Consider the following 18,727-nt stretch of genomic DNA (forward strand, 5'->3'; position numbering starts at 1 on the left):
GTAAGTAAATGTGCACAACGAACCCTAAGCACGGGGAATCTTCTCAAGGAAAAAAAAAATCTTGTTCTACTATAATCTACAGATAAATCAAAGATACTTATTTTTGGAAGTAGTAAATCACATCCCTCATCTTATTCTGTGAACATATACATCTACTTTCTTGTCTTTCCCCATAACCGTTTTCATTTATTGCTTACTTCTATTCAGAATACTTATTATTTTTCAAAAAAGTTTTAAAGCCGTTTTCTTACAAGGGATCCATTTCACTAAATATTTTTATACATGTATGTGTATATATATATTTACTACACCTCTGAGGTAATTTGCATTGCAGCATGGCCTTCAAAATACAAAGACTACTTAGGCTTTGAATGAGACTTTTTTCTAACTCTTCCACATCAAAACCAGGGTATCTTGAAAAGCCAACAAAAATCGTAACATCCACCAAAAGTCCTGGGCTTCAAGTGAGTGAATTACAGAAAGACAGCATCTTGCCTTGTCATCTCTCCCTCTTGCTCTATAGTCCTTGTCCCTACTTGTAGAAGGCTTTTCACTCTTTGATATAGGATGTGCTCGGCCTACAGGTCCCCGGGCTCCTACTCCTGCCATTTCTTTCCTCAGAGGTCTTACTTCTCGACTGGGACGCCTGATCTGAGGTGGAGCTCTGACAAAAAAAAAAAAAAAAAAAAATTGAAATTAAAATTAAAATTAATCAAAGGCAAAAGTATCTCAATACTATCTTAGTCAATAAAATTGTTAAATCAAAAAGACTGAAATCTAATTTTTTCACCTTTGGCCAATTCATGGCCACAACTATTAGGATGGTTTTCCCAAATTCTTTTTTCTAAAATATACTGGCTGATACAATTATTAAATACACATAAATGACACATACAGCAGCAATTATTCTGTCAAAAGTTAATTATTAATCACCAATAGAGGGCAACACAGACTATTCCCATCTAATAATCTTAACAACATAATGGAAAGGCAATAATTTTATTAATTACTGTCCTAAACCAAGAATAAGTAACTTTTTTTTAGAAAAAAGCATTAAAAGCTGTAAGGACAGGAATTCTAAATAAGTCTATTTGTACAGTTTACTAATTTCTGTTTTACGTCCAAGATGATTTTCTCTGCTTCTATAATGGAAAATCAAACATTTCATTCACCAAATTATAAATGGCAGAGCTAACAATGAAATCTTCTTTAAGTAATTTATGTTTTAAAATATTCATGTTTTGAGAATGTCTAAAAATCACAGAATCATTCAAATTATACAGTCCTCCAAATGTGATTAAAAATTTTGATAAATACATATAAGTATGCATTCAAAATAGCATATTTTGTTTCATCTACTGTGGAACTTGTCTCCTGCAAACACTAAAGTTTTGAGGCTTCTCAGCACAGTTTTTGTCTCTTCTTGATTCTTGGGAAAGGGACTCTTATCACTTTGTGTCTAATCTTAGTTCTCTCTTGAAATGTCTCTACCTCTATTTTCCTACCTGTTCTCTCTCTATAGCTATGTATGTATCTGTAGCCCTCCAGATCCCATATGTGTATTCCATTTTTAACCACATGCCGTATCTATTATTATCCCCTTTCCAGCCTCACACTTATAATTCACCTAACTCATCATGGAGTTCCATTCCTCATATCAGAAAAGGTGACACATATGCATAATTCAAAGATAGGAAAATGGATAAAAAGCCATGAAGGTTGCAAACTAAGGGCCAAAACGGTAAGAAAAAGAAAAAAAAAAAGAAAAAAATGTGTTAACATGTTGCGAGTCTGATATAGCATATTTAGATGTTGGAATTAAACTACATCGTGAAATTTCTAGAAGGCTGGCGAAAACCATATGTCTATCTATGAGGTAACCATACACTGACATCTTAATCCTTGGAGTTCAGTACAGTTAAACAAGTATTTACTGAGGCCCCCATTAGGTGGTATATGGCCTCTACCACACTGACCCTAGGAGGAGACAAAGACAAGCAATCTTGTGAAAGAAATCCACAGGAAAGGAACTACAAAATAGTGCATAGTAATGGCTATGAGGCATTTTGAAATTTAAAGTATTATTACATTATTATCTTTAGGACATTAGTAGTCTTTTAAGCATTCTGCCTATAAAATAAAAATGTGATGAGTCTGGTAAATAATAAAAAATTGTAATTGTTAAATTGCTCTATTTCTAGTATTTCAATGTGACCACTGTTTTTTGACCTAATTTTTTTTTTGATGGAAAGTAACAGAGTAAAACTTTACTTTTATTTGTATATACCTGTGTACATATAAATGTCTTTCCTGAATCAGATTTATGGGTATGGCCAAAGACAATAAAATGAGACCAACAATCTTTTCCACACAGAATTTGCATCAAGTCTGATCTTTTGTAAGTAGCTTCACCTGCTATTTAAATAGTCTGTTTTCTTTGTGGTCCTGCTTTTCAGACTCAAAAGCTAGCCAGAGCCTCCACTCACCAACAGCAAGCCCATCCCTCCCAGCTGGATGCCAGGCTGCTCGCCCATGGCTGGGCTCGCTCTGCTGGACCTCACTGCTCAGGGTGCACTGCAGCAGGTCTCAGACAACATTATTCTGCCTTCCTCAGCTTGTGCTTTCCCACCTCAGCTTGCGATTCAGCGGCAGCCTAGGAGTCCTGCTGTAGTCCATTCTGCACACGCATCCCGCTCAGTAAAGCTGTATTGTGGAAGAACTGGTTCAAAGCTCTTACACAGGCTGCATTCTGAGTGTTTGCCATTACTGACCTTGTCCTGCCACTCAATATTCTGACGGGCTCCTAAATGGTCTGAGTGAAACTGCTCAGGAAGCCAGATGTGTCGTTTGTGGCAAAGCCCCTGTCTCATAGGAAGTGTGCCTCTGCTCTGTAAGTCTTCCGTTCCATCTCGCTGCAATTGGATATTACATTTGTAACAGACTCGGTGGACTTCCCAAAGGACATCCTTGATTCTGTTCTGTACTTCTTTGTCCACTAGCGCATCACTGCACAATGTCATGCTTCAATTTAAGGACTCAGTGACAGCTTCCAGGCTGTGTAAACAATAAAGGTCTCAAGGCTTCTTTTACTAGTCTCTCTTTAAAAAGAGACTTTTAGTAGGATTACATAGCATCCTTGACCTCTGCCCTAAAGGTCAAACAGACTGACACTGTACTAGCTTATAGCACTTCAAATTTAGAGAATTAACTGGTTAGATCTGCAGGTGAAAGACAAAAGTATCTATACTGTGCTCAATTCTCCTATTTGAGACTTCCCTATAGGAGTAAGAAATATGCCTTATTCTATCACATGCAAATAAGCCTCATCTCCTTTGAAATCCAATACTTCCTCTTTCTAAGCTATATTAAATATCAATATTATATGTAAATGTTCTTATTGGTACTGCTTTATATAGTCTAGATACAAGTCCTCTGTCACATACATGCTTTGCAAATATCTTCTCCCAGTGTGTGATTTGCTTTTTTATTTTTGCATTTTATTTTCAACTTTTATTTTAGATTCAAGGGTACATGTACAGGTGCAAGTCTGTTAAAAAGGTATTTCACCTCTCTTAATGGTATCTTTCTTGATAAAGAGAAGGTCATAATTCTAGAAGTCCAATTTATCAATATTTTATATTTAATGCTTTAATGGCCAGTTTAATAAATCTTTGCCTACCCCGAGATCATGATGATATCCCTCCCAGGTTTTCTAGAAGTTTTACTTTATTACTTTTAATATTTTAGGTATTGATTATTTTATATTAATTTTTGTATGACGTGAGGTGGGGAAGAAGAGAATCTCGATTTTTTTTCACCCAAATGGATAATCAATTACCCCAGACGCATTTACTGATAAGACCCACCTTTTTCTACTAAATTTCAGTGGTGTCTTCGCAAACCAAGTGACTTTCCAGAATTTAATCACTGAGGATAACTTCTGGTTCTAAAAAGGACTTTAGAATTTTTAAATTATTTGCTATCAAATTATAGACAAATATTGTAAGTAGGAATCTTTAAAATATTACTAATCCTTTCAACAAATAGCTAAATCTTACTGAATGAAAGGCACTATGCTATACAACGTAAAAGGCTTTATTAAGGGTCGGACACAGTGGCTCACACTTGTGATCCCAGCACTCTGGGAGGCCGAGACAGGCAGATCACTTCAGGTCAGGAGTTCCAGACCAGCCACGCCAACATGGCGAAACCCTGTCTCTACTAAAAATACACAAATCAGCTGTACGTGGTGGTGGGCACCTGTAATCCCAGCTACTCGGGAGGCTGAGGCAGGAGAATCACTTGAACCTGAGAGGCAAAGGTTGCAGTGAGTTGAGATTGTGCCACTGCATTCCAGCCTGGGCCACAGAGCAAGGCTCCATCTCAAAGAAAAAAAAAAAAGCATTCCCTCATTATCTAAGCAAATCAATCACATTCAGAAATATATTGAGCACCACAGACAATGGTATGATACGAGTTGATATGAGTTGTTTTGTACCCTCAAGGGTGCTTTTTGTGCAGGGAATACTCTTCAGAGGCTTACTTTGGTTTTTAAAATATTCAACTTATTAAATTTAAAAATGCAAAAAGTAAGTTTTTCCTTAAAGCTTTCAGACTCAGCTACAATTTTTTTTCTATGTATGAGCCTAGCAGATTTTAGAAGTCACTTTTAAGAGATTTATTATTATTATTATTTTTAATCAGTCTCTCGGCCAGGTATGGTGGCTCATACCTGTAATCCCAGCACTTTGAGAGGCTGAGGCGGGCAGATCACCTGAGGTCAGGAATTCAAGACCGGCCTGCCCAACATGGCGAAACCCCATCTCTACTAAAAATACAAAAAATTAGCCAGGCATGGTGGCGGGCACCTATAATCCCAGCTACTTGGGAGGCTGGGGCAGGAGAATCGCTTGAACCCAGGAGGCGGAGGTTGCCGTGAGCTGAGATCACGCCACTGCACTCCAGCCTGGGCAACATGAACGAAACTCCATCTCAAAAACAAAACAAAACAAAACAAAAACAACAACAATAAAAAAAAAAAACAAAAAAAATGTCTCACCCACTCTGCTACCCAGGCTGGAGTGCAGTGGCACAATCTCAGCTCACTGCAACCTCTGCCTCCCAGGTTCAAGCGATTCTCCTACCTCAGCTGGGATTACAGGAATGTGCCACCATGCCCAGCTAATTTTTGTATTTTTGTAGAGACAGGGTTTCACCACGTGGGCCAGGCTGGTCTTGAACTCCTGTCCTCAAGTCATCTGCCCACCTCGGCCTCCCAAAGTGCTGGGATCACAGGGGTGAGCCAGTGCATCTGGCCCGCTTTTAAGAGATGTTAAAATAAAGCTTGGTCCCATTTACAAACCTGGTTAATAAAATGCCACCAGAATTTTGTAACCAATATTAATTTAATATATTTTCTTCTTCTTGTCTTACTTAGTAAAGCATAATTTACATATAATTACTTTTATAAACTTATAATAAATTAAGTGTACAAATAAGATAATATTAAATTTCTCCTAAGAGTTCCAGTAAAGTACTTAACATACATTTTCATGTACAAAAAAAATCACAAGTCGAAATTATTCCATAATACATTTAAAGTGGACTTGCATGCATGTCACCCTCATTAGCCTATTTTGTTAAATATTCCAAGTACATAAAAAACAAATATGCAAATATATACATATCCTTTAACAGAAAAATATTATTACCATAGTTTTTATCCTCTTAGACATGTCTAGCCTTAATTTTAAATCTTCCTGGAGTTAAAAGATCTGCTTAACTACATCAGAAAACACTTATCATCCAACTTAATCAAGGTAATAGTAAACCAGAAATTTCAGATGGTTTAAGATCTGGAGCTATAGACATACTTCTCACACCAAAAATTATACAATCCCATTTAATATGTTGGGGGTTGGATTCCTAGCATTTTGATGTTACCCACAACAGTTATTTAAACTGGGATATTGAGTGGATTCTTGTCAGTGTTTCTGATGAGCCATACTAAATCTTATTTAAAGTTGCTAAGCCATTCATTCAATCAATTCAAGAGTGGGGCAAGGGGTGTGAAAACTACTAAACCTTTCACTAATGATGGAATTCCATCACTCCTAGGCAAGTTAATCACCGCCTGTATCTTGCTTTTCTTTGGCTCTACAGATAGGTCATTGCCTTTACCATTAAATTCTAAAAATCTCTGAACTTGAAAAACCTAAGATATTTATTTTTTGCCTAACTCTAAAGACTTTAAAACTTGACGAACGATGATATTTTTTCATATTATCAGGACTATACAACTTCTACTCTACAGATAATAAAATAGTGTCAGTTGAACTTTAGATAAATTCTCACAGGTCTTTGTCCAGTTTATTGTCAACTTCTTAAATTATTCTACTGATTTATAAAACCAAGTGGATACTAAAAACATGTGACATACTGCCAGCATTCACTAAGCCTATAATTTAGCTGAATGTACATACGTATTTTACAATTATACTAGACATCTCTTTCTGTTCACATAAACCCTGTAACTAAAGCCTTGCTGAAGAAGAATCCTCAACTCAAATATAAACAAGTCACAAAAAACAACAAATTGTAAGATAAGCCCCTCAAGAACTGACAATAGAGCTACAAAAATAATATATAGTGACAACAAAAATAAACAAGCTGAAAACCTTCCCACAATAAAAAATGCAGGAATTCTAGGTAAAATGTAACCAATATCCTTTTATATACATAGCTGATCTTACCATAAGGTAAGTGAAATACCTAACAGCCGAGAGAGAGAGAGAAATAGAAGCACAGGAGCTGAAGACATGGCAGTCCTTCAGTGTTTTGGGCCTCAAGACGTCTGAGGGCTTGAGATTTATTGACCACAAGTGAGATCTGAGACAGGATCGTAGGCCCACACAAGTCAAAGAAGTTGAATTGAGACTACCACATAAAGCCAGGACCCTCAAAGGACAACCACCTTGGTAAAGGGTAGAATTTTAAAGACAGAATAAATAAGTACATTTTTCTACTTAGGTCTACATTCTACATTTGTAGAGTGAAGCGAAAGTGCCCCCTAGATATAGTAGTAGCAAAGGGCCCATTCTCATGTGATTTGTGACTCAATTTTACACTACCTTAAGCAGAGAAAGTGGGCCTAAAAGTGGGCCTAGGCAGGTAACATCCCTAAGGCACCTGGCTGAAGCAAACACAGATGTCTCAGGAGTGACACCTTCTTCCAAACAAGCCACATATTGAAATGACTTGTTAAATCCTTGCTGAAGAAACGTTCTCAACTTTACCACAAACAAGGCTCACGAGAAATAACAAAAAGCAAAATGACTCTCAATAACTTTGACAGGAGAACTACCAGCTATAGGCTACAAAATAAATGTTTAATATGATTAGAAGCATTTAAAAATTTTCGAGCAAAAGATGCACAAGTCTTAAGTAGTATAAATAAAAATAAATCTACACTTAAATAAATCATAGTGACACTGTTTAACCCAAAGACCAAAAAAAAAACCTTAAAACCAATGGAAAAAAAGTTACCTATAAACAAACAACAAACAGACTGATAATACAAGCCAGAAGACAAAATACTATTACTAATATCATCTTCAAAGCATAGAGACTAACTACCAAACTAGTATTTTATACTAAAACATCATGTAAGAGTGACAGGAAAATACAGATATTTTGAGAAAAGAACTGTTAGTTTACCACTAATAGAGACCTTGGCTGTAAAAACTACTAAATATTCTTCAGCAAGGATGAAACTGAATCTAGAAATAGTGAAATGCAAGAAATGGTAAACAAAACCATTGGCAAACACATGAATAAACCTAAATAAGCATTTTATTTACTACTTCTTTCAACAAATATCTATTGAATACTCACACCGTGGCAGGCAATATTCTTGGTGCTGGGGGTGAAGCAGCAAACAAAAGGCCCTGACCTTACAAAGCTTACAATCTAGCAGGGACGGTAACACACACAAAATGTAGTATAATATATAACATAATAATATCGAGTGGCAATGAGTACTATACAGAAAAATAAAGCTAAGGGAACAAGAGTGGTTACAGTGAAGGGGTAAATATTTTAAATAGGGTGGTCAGGGTAGGACTCTACGTGGCACTTGAACAGATGCGGTGAGGGCATTTGCCATGTGAACATCAAGTGGCATGGAAGTAAGGGATAGGCAATGAAAATGGCAAACACATCTTGAGCTCTTCCTATGTGTCCAGATGTTCTTCACACTTTACATGGGTTAAATCATTTAATTCTCATAATAACCCTATGAAGTAATTTTCATATTGATCCCCAACTTACAGAGGAGGAAAATGAGGGACAGGTTGAATGATCTGTCCTCAGAGAAGCCATGTGGTAGGGCTAGGAGAAGAACCTGTTCTTGCACTGCTATAAAGAAATACCTGAGACTAGGTAATTTACAAAGAAAAGAGGTGTTATTGGTTCACAGTTCAGCAGGCTGTACAGGAAACTGGCATCTGTTCAGCTTCTGGAGAAGCCTCAGGAAACTTACAATCATGGCAGAAGGGGAAGGGAGAGCAGACACATCACATGGCCAGACCAGCAAGAGGCTGGGGGGGAGGTGGCGGTGGGGAAGGTAGGAGAGGTGCTACACACTTTTTAACAACCAGATCTCTTGAGAACTCTATCATGAGAACAGCACCAAAGGGGGAAATCCACCCCCGTGATCTAATCACCTTCCACCAGGCCCCTCCACCAACATTAGAGATTACAATTCAACATGAGATGTGGGCAGGGCCATAGATCCAAACTATATCAGAACCCTTGTAGCCTGGTGAATTGTCAAGTTCTGTGCAAAGAAAACATGAGCTCCTGGAGGGTAAGGACCTTCTTTCTACTGCTCTTTGGCTCCACAGGGCTCACAAAGCTAAGGACTAGGGAGCAACAAGTGGAAGAGATAAGAGAAAGAAGCTGCAGTCAGAATAAAAGAAAAGAGGAAAAAAAAACAGAATTGTGTAATGTCACAGAAGCCTTAGGAGGGAAAAAGAGAGTTCCAAAGAAGGTAGTCGACATTATCAAGTATTACGAAGGTTAAACAATGTAAGTCCAGAGAAGAGGCATTTCACTATTAAGTGAGGAAGCTGTTTGGTATTTTCAAGAATTCAGTCCTAATACTGCAATGACTGAAGAGCAGCAGGATTTCTTGTAATTAAGAAAAAAGGGGCCGGGCACAGTGGCTTATGCCTATAATCCCAGCACTTTGGGAGGCCGAGGCGGGCAGATCATGAGGTCAGGAGTTCGAGATCAGCCTGACTGACATGGTGAAACCCTGTCTCTACTAAAAATACAAATATTAGCTGGATGTGGTGGCTCACGCCTGTAATCCCAGCTACTCAGGAGGCTGAGGCAGGAGAATCGCCTGAACCCAGGAGGCAGGGGTTGCAGTGAGCTGAGATTGTGCCACTGCACTCCAGCCTGGGTGACAGAGCAAGACTCGGTCTCAAAAAAAAGAAAAAAGAAAAAGAAAAAAGGGGCAGTGAAGGACAACAAATGTATACTATACATTAAACAGCAGTTTGCAAGGAAGAAGGGAAATGACAATCACTAACATGCAGCAAGGCAAAGATCTTTTCAACAAAAACGTACAAGTAATGTGTTAAGGCTTCATTCTGACTTACCACTATCTTGTTCCCACTACTTAATCTTTAATGAATTATAATTTGTCTTTCAGTTGCTTTTTCTGTAACATTAAAAAAAAAAAGACAGAAATGCCAAGTTTTTAGGCACTTACTGTATTACATATCTAGAACTGGAGAATGGAAACTTAAGAGTGACCACTGAGTTCTATAAAATAATATAAATGCTCACTATAGAAAACTTACATAAAAAGAACAATAAAATAAAATAACCAAATGCAATGTCCTCCCACCCTTGGAACACATTAGATCAGAATTTAGACCTTGAAAAACACCCTGTTCTCAATCTCAGATAGTCTTGCTTGCATTTTTCTCCTTGCTGAAATGATTGCACAAGAGCTTACCTCTATATCTGCCCACCTCTCTACAACCACACCCTTACATACCACTGCCTCCCTACTGTGACTGAGCCAGCTGCCCATGCACTCCCTCTACATGTGCATTAGATCCCATCTCCTCTTGTCACCTCAAAGGCACTGCTCCAGTAGTTGTCCATCTAGCCCATACATCAACTTTCCTCTTTCTACTGCAGCATTCCCATCAGCATACAAACATCCTGTTATTCCTTTCTCTCTAAAACAACAAACCTCAACTACCTGTCTTCCCCAACTAGCACTCACTCTCCTGGCTCCCTTTTTCAGCAAGACTCATTGAGGGAACTGTGCATACTTATCGTCTTCTGCTCCTCTCTCTGCATTCTCTGAACCCATTCCATCATTCTCTACCATTTCACCAAAACTGTGCATCAAGGCCACCAGTGATCTCCTGCTGCTAAATCCATGCCAATTCTCAATCCTTATCCTATCTGACCTACGCTCATTTGATAAAGTAACTTAGAATCTTTAAGCCTGAGTGTCTTCTTCTAAAAAATAGGGACGATAATAATAGTACCTATTTTAAGGATGGTTATGAAGATTTAAAAAGAAACCATGTAAAAGCTCAATACCTGGTTCACAGTTAAGAACTCACTAAATGTCAGTTATTAGTGTGCTTAATCAGCCCTGCTACTTACATTCTTACTCAGTCTAAAAATAGGGTCCAACCCATACTTCAGAAACAGAATTTTAGAAGATAATATGACTCCAGAATTTTAAGAAAATTAGTATAATCTCAATCTGCCAATAGTATTAGGCAAATAACCTATTCCATCATATAAAGAATGAACTTAAAATTTCTTTGTCATTAGTTGCTGGTAATTCTGAAATAACTACACGAATCCCAATCTCTCTTAAAGTCTGGTTCTCATTTCTAACTCCTATTCAACAGCTTGATCTAGATATTATCTGCTCCAATTTTTCTCTCATTCTCTGTATCTCATTAAATACCAAATGCAGTCCATTCTAACTCAGTAATGGCTCTCACACCCATCTACAAAATTGTAAGCCTAAGAGAGCAGGGAACATGTCTGTTTCTGCATCCCACCGTATGTGGGACAGCACCAGGCACAGTACTAGGCATAATAGAGGCCAGCATCCTACAAAGCAATCTCACTTCAATATACATTTTACAGAAAGGAAAATGAGGGATATAGAAAGGAACTTGCACGATCACTCAATTAGTAGTGGAACTGATAGAAAAACTTGCTCCCCAACCTTCTAATCCCAGGAAAATAACTGAGCCAGAGCCTGGGTGAAATACCTGTATGCATGAATGATAGTTTATTCTCTATCAGTACTTGACTTTGACCTTAATTGATCTTTTCACTGCAAATGGGGATGTAAAATACTGCCAGTTAATCTCTCTGAGTACCCAAAGAAACATAAGACAACAACTTTAATACCAAGTCAATAAAAACTTCCTCTTTGCTGAAATTCTACAGAATAGCACTAATTCGATTTAAAAAATCAATTTTCCTATCTATATGTATACAGAAACACAGTGTACCATTGCCCTTGGTTCTTGAGAAGGCCTATTAGTTTTAGCGCGCCTATACAGAAGAAATAATTAATTTCAGGCTTGGGTATCCTATTCTCACTGCTACCTCCCCCAAAAGATGTAACTTTGAAAGACCTACCACTTGGAATAAATTGGTACTATATAGCCATTATAAAGAACAGTATGGAGAGTCCTCAAAAAATTAAATAGAACTACCTTATGATCCAGCAATCCCACTTCTGAGCATACAGCCAAAGAAAATGAAATCAGTGTGTCAGATCTCTGCACTCTCATGTTCATTTCAGCATTACTGGTAATAGCCAAGATATGGAAACAAACTAAACATACACTGACAGATGAATGGATAAAGAAAATGTGTGCATGTATGTTGGGGGTGGGGTGTACACACACACACACACACACACACACGCACACACACAAGAATATTATTCAACCTTAAAAGAGAAGGAAATCCTACCATCTCCTTGTGGCAGGTGAAATAGGCCAGATGCAGAAAGACATATACTACATGATCTGACTGTGTTAGTCTGTTTTTGTTTTGTTTTTTGTTTTTGTTTTGCATTGCTATAAAGAAATACCTGAGGATGGGTAATTTATAAATAGGGGTTTACTTGACTCATAGTTCTGCAGGCTGTACAAGCACAACACCAACATCTGCTTGGCTTATGGTGAGACCTCAGGAAGCTTACAATCATGGCAGAAGGCAAAGGGAGAAGCCAGCATATCACATGGCAAAAGAGTCAGCAAGAGGGATTGTGGGGGGCAGTGCTACACTCTTGTAAACAATCAGATCTCATGTGAACTCAGCAAGAACTCACTCATTACCAAGGAAATGGTACTAAGCCATTCATGACGAATCTGTCCCCATGATCCTGTATCTCCCACCAGGCCCCATCTCCAACAATGGAGGTCACATTTCAACATGGGATTTGAATGGGACAAACATCAAAACCATATTACTCATTTATATGTGGAATATAGAAAGAGTCAAACTCATAGAAAGACAGTAGAGTGGTTACTACCAGGGGCTAGGGGAGAAGAAAATGGGGTGATATTTGTCAAAGGGTACAAAGTTGCAGTCATGCAAGATAAGTTCTAGATATCTAAGGTACAGCCAGGTGACTATAGTTAACAACAGTGTACACTTGAATCTGCTAAGAGGGTAGATCTTAAGTGTTCTCACCACAAAATGAAAAACAAAAGAAATGTGAGGTAATTGATATGCTAATTAGCTTATTGTGATAAATATTTCAAAACACACATATATATATCAAATAATCTACCTGTATATCTTAAATATATACAATTTTTAATTGTCAATTATACCTCAAAAAAGTTGGGGGAAAAAAGGACCTACCATATTTATTTTTTAAGCTAAATAAAGAATAGCTTATTGAATATATACCATGTTGAATACTGCTGCAATATAGAAAATACTACTTTCATGGCTTCAGGTATTACTGGAAGAAACCAACTCATTAAAGAAAATGTAGTTAATAAGCCTACATGTAAAATATTATAAAATCATTTTGTTAATACAAGAATATTTTAGGACACCAAGAATGAGCTAGAGATTTCATCTCTTTGGAGTTTAATTCTAAAATTGCCACTACCTACCATCACAATCCTACTTTTGTAGCTCAGTTTCCTCACATTTAAGGCAATCAATCAAAATTTTAAAATATTATTTTGATTTATCCAAGCAACTGCTGGTGATTTAAACCTTAATTATGATTAAACTCAGCAGATGCATGACACAGAAGTAGAACTTCAAACAATGTGGCAAAACCACTGATGGAAAACCACAGTACACAGATTACTTTGGTAGTCAGCAATAGGGATGGAGAAGTGTGTGTTAAAAGTCAATGAAGTGAAAAGAACAGAACCATAAACAGGGCTACCAAATTAGTGGCTAATGCCAATCACACCAGAAGCATCTCTGAAATGCTTTGTATAAAACAAGGTAAATTACAAGGTGACAGATGGCAAAAAAGAAAAAACAAAACAAGATGAAGTAAATATTATATTTTCCTATTGACTTAAATTGTAATTTCAGTGTGATGCTCGCTTAGAAAGTTCTTTTTAGTTACCTTTAAAATATCAAAATTTCATTAAGCATTTTCAGTTTCTTTATTCTTCCACTACTAGTAAGAATGTTAACAAGTAGATAACACCAGGATATACAGATGTGTATCAAAATATACCCGTAATATACCCACTGAGTATATATGCAAAAGTAATATAGCGGAGTGCATACAAATAAGACTCTTGAAGATGAAGAGACTTGGGTTCAAATCCTGGCTCTGCTACTTTCTTGTTCAGATGACTTTGGAAAAATTACAAACTGTAAGCTTCAGTTTCCTCCACTGTAAATGGGGTTCATAATAATAAATTAGCGATGATAATATGCATATACAATAATAGTACCTAAACTTCATGGGATCACTTGAGTTTTAAATAAAATAATGCCATATAACATATACAGGAAATGACTAATAATTATTAGCTATCATCCTTTCCCTGAAAATAATCACCAACTGCTTAAGACTTGGACATTTAAAAAGCCATATTCTCTCTGTGGAGTTATTGAAATGTTTCAGGAAACTAAGGAATTATGAAGAATCTGCAGGGAGAGAATAAAATGACTTGTTTTATGAATGAGGCTATCATTTTTAATTGTTATTCTTGCTATTTCTCTGAAAGAATGTTGTAGTCCTTTATTTCAGAGGTGACCATTAATTTTAATTACTTATTACATGCCAGTTGCTGTCTTAATTTTTTTAATTCAATTCCATGAAGCAGAGATCCCCATTTTACAGATAGTGAGACTAATGTTTAGAGAGGTTAAATAGCTTGCTCAAGGTCATAAAGCAAGTAGGTTTCAGAAGCAGAATTCACAATCTCATCAACTCAAGTCAAATGTCTTTCCATTAAACCAAGAATATCCAATGACTGTATCTACCATTCACTATCACTAAGTGAAAATCTTATTATATTTGTTTTACATGACCTGGAGAAGAAACGAAGTTTATAAAACAAGAAAAATATTATTATACAACTCTAACCTTCCATAACCTTCGTCTAAATTTGCAATCTGAATATTTATCAGCCCTTGCATACATTCTGGGCCACAAACCAGCATAAGATTTAGTTCGTTAACATTTGCCTTACATTGTTAATTGATGAAGGACCCACTGTTTTTGCTTACATAGAAATTTCATTCATAAAGTTTTAAACTATTAATCCCATGCCATTACTCAATGTATTATATTTCCTTCTCTAGTAGAACCTTGTGGAGTTGTTAGGTGTTTTCTGATTGTTGTTGATGATATACATGGGAATGAAAATCTTTTTTTTTCCAGACAATATGCAATCTGAGATTTGCTTTTATTCAGGGTTTCTGATCCAAAGAGGAAAAAAAAAACACACATACAATGGCTATGCACGAAGAAAACTTTTTTTAAAAATTTAGTACAAAGAAAGGAGAATCAGAGAAAAACATTCTGGTCCATTCATCTTTCATTTTCATTTAGAAAAAGGATTTAAAAACAAGTACAAAAATAAGTCAGATCTATGTTATGAACAGTTAAGAAAGGACAAAGAAAAGAAAATAACTGGACTAGTGTCATTCTAGTGATACGTTTTGAGATTAGTAGTCATCATTGGGAAAATGTCATCCACAACTTTTTATTCAGTTTGAGCCATCAGTGTTAGTTATTATCTGCGGACATTGCTATTTGAAATGAATCATGGTGCTCTAGCAATTCAGAGCAGATATTCCTATATTTGAAGTTATTGTCAGCTTTTAGCTTTAAACTAGAAGTATATTTCAGAATTAATGACTTTCAGTAAAAAAAAAACACGGTATTTCATTATACATACAGGAAAATTTCAAGTTATAGTAGGTTAAAATGTCATTCTTTCTTTCAGTATTTTGGAACTTCCATGGTAACAATGTTATGATTCTTAAAACACCGCCTTTTGAGGGATTATGGGTTACCTTAGTATAAAACACCTGAAGGTGGTTACATCAGAGGAAAAATACATTGTTGTAGACCTTAAAAAAGAATCCTCATGTACTGTTTTCACAATGAAAATCACAAAATTATCTGTAATTCAGTGGAAAAAATCCAAAGGAATAAATTAACCACTTTTCATAGTTCTTAAAACATTTTTAGAAAATTTCAACAGATGATTACAACTACTGGCCAAAGGAAAACGTATTTTCTACGGTGCAATACTCTGGCCATAATAAAGCGGACAGAAAGCCAGAAAGACCTAAACTCACATCCTGATCTAGCATGATTAGGGCCTCTCAGGTTTCAGTTTCCTTGTGAAACTAATGGTGTTAACTCATTCGATGTTGGTTGAATGCCTACTACGTACCAAACCCTGCACTAGCAATGAAAGTTTATTATTTAATTTTTAAGTAAATAAAACTATGGTCCTTATCCTTGCAAACCTTTTGAAGCAACAAATAAATGCAACATGATAACCACTACGAACAAACTGCTATGTCTGGGCAAATCAAAAGAGGCTGCAGAGGGGATAGTCAGTTGAGTTGAGACTTGAATGAATATGAGTTGTTTAGAGATGGGGATTATGGGTATTCCTTGAAGAAAGAAGACACTGCACAGACAAGATGACAAAAAAAGGCAAAAAGAGAGAGGTTTAACGTAAATGATGCACAGGCTGGGTATTAGAGAAAACTGGTGGGAAATGCCACACTGAGGAATGTGACCTTTAAGCAATAAGCCTCTTAAACATTATAGGTAAGGTTCCTTCTACACTAAAACTCTGGAAATTGACTGTAGGCCCAACAAGGAAAATTCAATTTCTCCACCACTTCATTTGAAGTTGTTAGAGTCTCTTCAAGCAAAAAAGCAAAAACTATCCAAGTTTTGATGCTGCCATTATGAAACCCAAAAGACCTCTCTTAACTGATAAATTTTAGGACTAGCAATAGGCATCTATTGTTATTAGCATAATAAAGCATTCTAAAAGCAAGATATATAACAAGTCATTTACTTCTGTACTTTATCAAATACAAAACTGTAAACCTATAAATGTGAATATTAAAAAGATACTGAATTTACATATCCCCAAAAATAATTTTTCATACTTTGTTCAAAACATGCTTCACTGTGAACATCAATTAACTAGAAGCACCTAAAGAGAATATAAAGTCCTATTTACCTGTGTTCTGCAGCAACAGGAGGTGGCCAAACAGCAGGATCTCTAAATGGTTCATCTTGACAGGACACAGGGAAATCTGGAGGCTTGTCGATTTTAAAACTTTCTAAAGTGCTAACAATACTTTTAACTTGTTCATATTCTTCCAATAATTCCTGCCGAACCTTTAAAAAAAAAAAAAAAAAACAGGCTTTATGCTAGAAGCTGTTTAAATACTTCATAAATTGTAAATAATAAATTACTATAGAGTGCATGTTTTCTTAATGTCAAAGTGTGAAAAATGAATCATTAAAACATTCATAAATGCAAAGAACTATTTCAAGTAATACTGAGAAAAGGGCAGAAATTAGTTTGAAAAAACCGTAATTCTATACCTTTTAATAAGTAGTTAAATATCTTTCATAATGGAATTCCATTTCTACCAAAGAACATGATGATCATTAATACAATTTAAAACAATCAACTAAGTAGGAAACAAGTTAAACATTCCAAGAAATCTAAAATATTGTGCTAAATACTTTTAATATATTTGTAAATACATCCCAAAAAATTATAAGCCAAAAATTTCAACAGCATTTCCTATTCCCAATATCACTAAATATAAAATGCCTGTCATGAGTGTCTGAAAGCTAGAAGCGGTATTATACTATGAATTACAAACTTCCAGTTTTTATTTAAATTCTCCTTCACCTGAAATCTGAATTATTTTTGCCTTATTTAAATTATTTCAAGTTCTGAGTAAAGTTTATTTTGATTTCAAAGACAAGATTTCTCCTGTATTTAAAAAATTTAACTGAACACATACTATCAGGAAATTCTTGTGTTTTCAAACTTTGAGCCCAAACTAATTTTCCAAAGCAAACAGATAAAGATTAAAAACTACATTCAAGACCAGCCTGGGGAAACAAAAACATTACTACAGGCATGACAGCATGAGTCTGTAGTCCTAGTGCAAGTCTACAGTCCTAGCTACTCAGGAGGCTGAGGCAGAAGGATCACTTGAGCCCAGGAGTTCGAGGCTACAGTCACGCTCCTGCACTCCAGCCTGGGCAACAGAGCAAGAATCCATGTCAAAAAAAAAAAAAGAAAAGAAAATTACAATTATAAATTCATTTTAACAATTCTTTTTTTTAACCAGAAAGCACGTCATACTGTAAAGCAGAGTATAAGAAATTTTCCCTCATCTTTATATTGAATAATATATTAAAAGGAACATATGAAGAAGTTACAGATCCAAAGAAAAAGCTAGGTAAAATTCAACAGCTAATACATGCAATTACAGAATATGCTATACTGGAAGAAATGTTATTTCAGAACTCAATGGAAAGAAACACAGTAGAAATGTCTGAGTAGAAATGGTCACTATTTAACATAAACAATTCAGAATATATCAAAAATATTTCCATAATAATTAAAATACCCTGCCTGTGGCTAATAGGAAGGATAGAAGAAAACAACTAAAAATTTGAGCCTGAGTTGGAGCAAGTATATTGTTCTCAATCAACATAATTTGGTAACATTTAAGTTGGAAAATAAGTCAAATGTACCCTCAAAACTTAGGAAAACATCAATCTCTGACTAATGGAAAAATTAGAAGAAACACTTGAAAGGCATTAGTACATAAAATGGAAACTTCAAAGAAATGCTTGACTTTTTACTTTTAATTTTTAGAAGATTTTAAATTTTAACACTAAGTGGGGAGTGTCTGCACTGGCAGCACATATACTAAAATTGGAATAACACAGAGATGACCAGCATGTTCCCTGCATGAGATGCACACAAACTCCTGGAGTGTTCTGTATTTTTTTACTTAACGTTTTCTAAAAAGGATGTTACGTTGTTTTAGTATGACAGGTGAAAAACACAAGCTTAAATAATAAGTCCTTATAAAACAAAAGCCAATTTTGTTTAAACATCATTGAAGATGCTTTTATTTCCTTAAAGATATATTGCTT

The 18,727-nt window shown here is 35.9% G+C and overlaps 1 protein-coding gene, 1 long non-coding RNA gene and 1 other non-coding gene across 9 annotated transcripts in view; 2 read left to right on the forward strand and 1 right to left on the reverse strand.

Moving 5' to 3' along the window:
- Nucleotides 1-18,727, reverse strand: part of KATNAL1 (katanin catalytic subunit A1 like 1) — a 105,828-nt gene that overhangs the window by 54,764 nt on the left and 32,337 nt on the right. For all 7 annotated transcript variants that reach the window (XM_055244742.2, XM_055244743.2, XM_055244747.2 and 4 more), the window contains exons 3-4: nucleotides 16,776-16,936; nucleotides 496-664 (exon numbers count right to left, since the gene is read on the reverse strand). In XM_055244742.2, coding sequence (XP_055100717.1) covers nucleotides 496-664; nucleotides 16,776-16,936 — 330 coding nt within the window. The remainder of the gene's footprint in view (nucleotides 1-495; nucleotides 665-16,775; nucleotides 16,937-18,727) is intronic.
- Nucleotides 1-18,727, forward strand: part of LOC129463985 (uncharacterized) — a 110,385-nt gene that overhangs the window by 19,142 nt on the left and 72,516 nt on the right. The gene's annotated exons all lie outside the window — the stretch shown is intronic.
- On the forward strand, nucleotides 18,476-18,578 carry LOC129464246 (U6 spliceosomal RNA). Its single transcript, XR_008651486.1, has one exon. It is a non-coding gene; the product is annotated as a U6 spliceosomal RNA (small nuclear RNA).

Source organism: Symphalangus syndactylus, chromosome 15 (genome assembly GCF_028878055.3).
Source record: "Symphalangus syndactylus isolate Jambi chromosome 15, NHGRI_mSymSyn1-v2.1_pri, whole genome shotgun sequence".
Classification (NCBI taxonomy): domain Eukaryota; kingdom Metazoa; phylum Chordata; class Mammalia; order Primates; family Hylobatidae; genus Symphalangus; species Symphalangus syndactylus.